At 55.4% G+C, this 1,450-nt stretch overlaps 1 protein-coding gene across 2 annotated transcripts in view; it reads right to left on the reverse strand.

Moving 5' to 3' along the window:
- Window positions 1-1,450, reverse strand: part of IFITM10 (interferon induced transmembrane protein 10) — a 7,245-nt gene continuing 5,795 nt past the window's right edge. For both annotated transcript variants that reach the window (XM_035329028.1, XM_035329029.1), the window contains exon 3: window positions 1-895. In XM_035329028.1, the coding sequence (XP_035184919.1) occupies window positions 746-895 (150 nt within the window). In that variant the 3' untranslated portion in view covers window positions 1-745. The remainder of the gene's footprint in view (window positions 896-1,450) is intronic.

The raw sequence follows: 1,450 nt of genomic DNA on the forward strand, positions 1-1,450 counted from the left end.
GACATTGGAGGTATCTTTATTGACCGTCTTACAGAAATACAGCAGCACTCGGTTTAGGGGGTGTGCGACTTCCCCGAAGGTGCCTTCCATCTCGGCACTGCTGGGCCGGCCCAAGGAGAAACCTGCCCTTTAACACACTGGGGTTCATCTAGAGGCTTTGGGGCTCTCCAGGGACAGTAAGTTATTTCAACCGGCAGGTGAAATTCAACAAAACTGCATCAGAAAAGGGAAATAAAAGGTACGTGGAGGAGTGGTGGGCAGCCTGAGCACTCCTCACGTGCTCTGAGCCTTGCCATCCTGCTGGCCTCAGGTTCTCAGGCACGTCGCCTTCCTCCCACCACCTCGCACCCCAGCCGTGTCCCCAGCCCCAGCTGCACCCCACAGACCCCCGGGCCATACTTGCAGCTGCGAGTCACACTCAGCCCTCAGCTCCGTGTGCCCTGCCACACAGCTTTATTTGCCATAAAATAAGCTTTTCTCGGTCTGCCTTCCTCCCTGCACCACTGTACAAGTGAGACCCTTTCCTACAGCAGCCCAAATACTGTCTACGGCCAGGAAGAGTAGGCTCAGCTGGGCTGATAAACTCATTTAACTTTTATTTATGTGTTTACTTTTTTTTTTCTTTTTTTCTTTTTAAATCAAGGTGGAGTTGTTTTAATTTTTTTGCGTCCTTGCTACAGGAAACAACTGCAGACACTTCTGGCATAGAGGCATCCTGGCGGCGGCCGCTGCTGCTGGCCTGGCGCTAGTAGTCGGTGAGGGGGTACCGCAGGAAGATGAAGATGAGGATGATGCAGAAGGTGGCGAGGGCTGAGCTGGTGATGTTAAAAAGCCGGGCAGTCTTGGCATCTTCCACTGCCCCGTTTAAGTCGTTGAGGAGCTTCTTATCCCGGACCTGAGACAGAAAAAATAAAGGAGTAATTGGGAGATGCATTGTGCTACTATGTAATACATGAATTAATGTGCTAAAAAATAATAGTGCCTCCCCAGGGAGGTGCTGCAGCATCTGCCCCACCATGCCATGCCATCCTGGTGGCTCTGGGGCTTGCATCACCTGGGCCATAAGGCTGGTGTCTGGGGCCGTTTGGGTGCCTCCTGCTGCACCAAGGCGCCCAGCATGCAAAGCCGGTGCAGGATCTGAACGCAGCTCGAGGGCTGGGCTGGCAGTCCTGGGGTACTGAGCTCCTTCTGCAGCGCTCCTGCAGCTGGGGGCATCTCCACCGTTGACTTCCAGCCCTAAAGCACAGGTGCTGTCTTGTTATCCTGCAGGCTGGAACACCCCTGGGATCATCTTGGGGCGGATCTCCGGCTGGGTCAGGAGTTTGTGTGTGTCCACACCTCCTCCGGGCTGCCAGGCAGCAGCAGTGGCACTAGCAGGCAGCAGGTGGCACTGCCAGGCAGGGGATGGGGTCACCAGGCAGGGGATGGGGTCACCAGGCAGGGGATGGGG

This window comes from Oxyura jamaicensis, chromosome 5 (genome assembly GCF_011077185.1).
Source record: "Oxyura jamaicensis isolate SHBP4307 breed ruddy duck chromosome 5, BPBGC_Ojam_1.0, whole genome shotgun sequence".
NCBI classification, from domain to species: Eukaryota; Metazoa; Chordata; class Aves; order Anseriformes; family Anatidae; genus Oxyura; species Oxyura jamaicensis.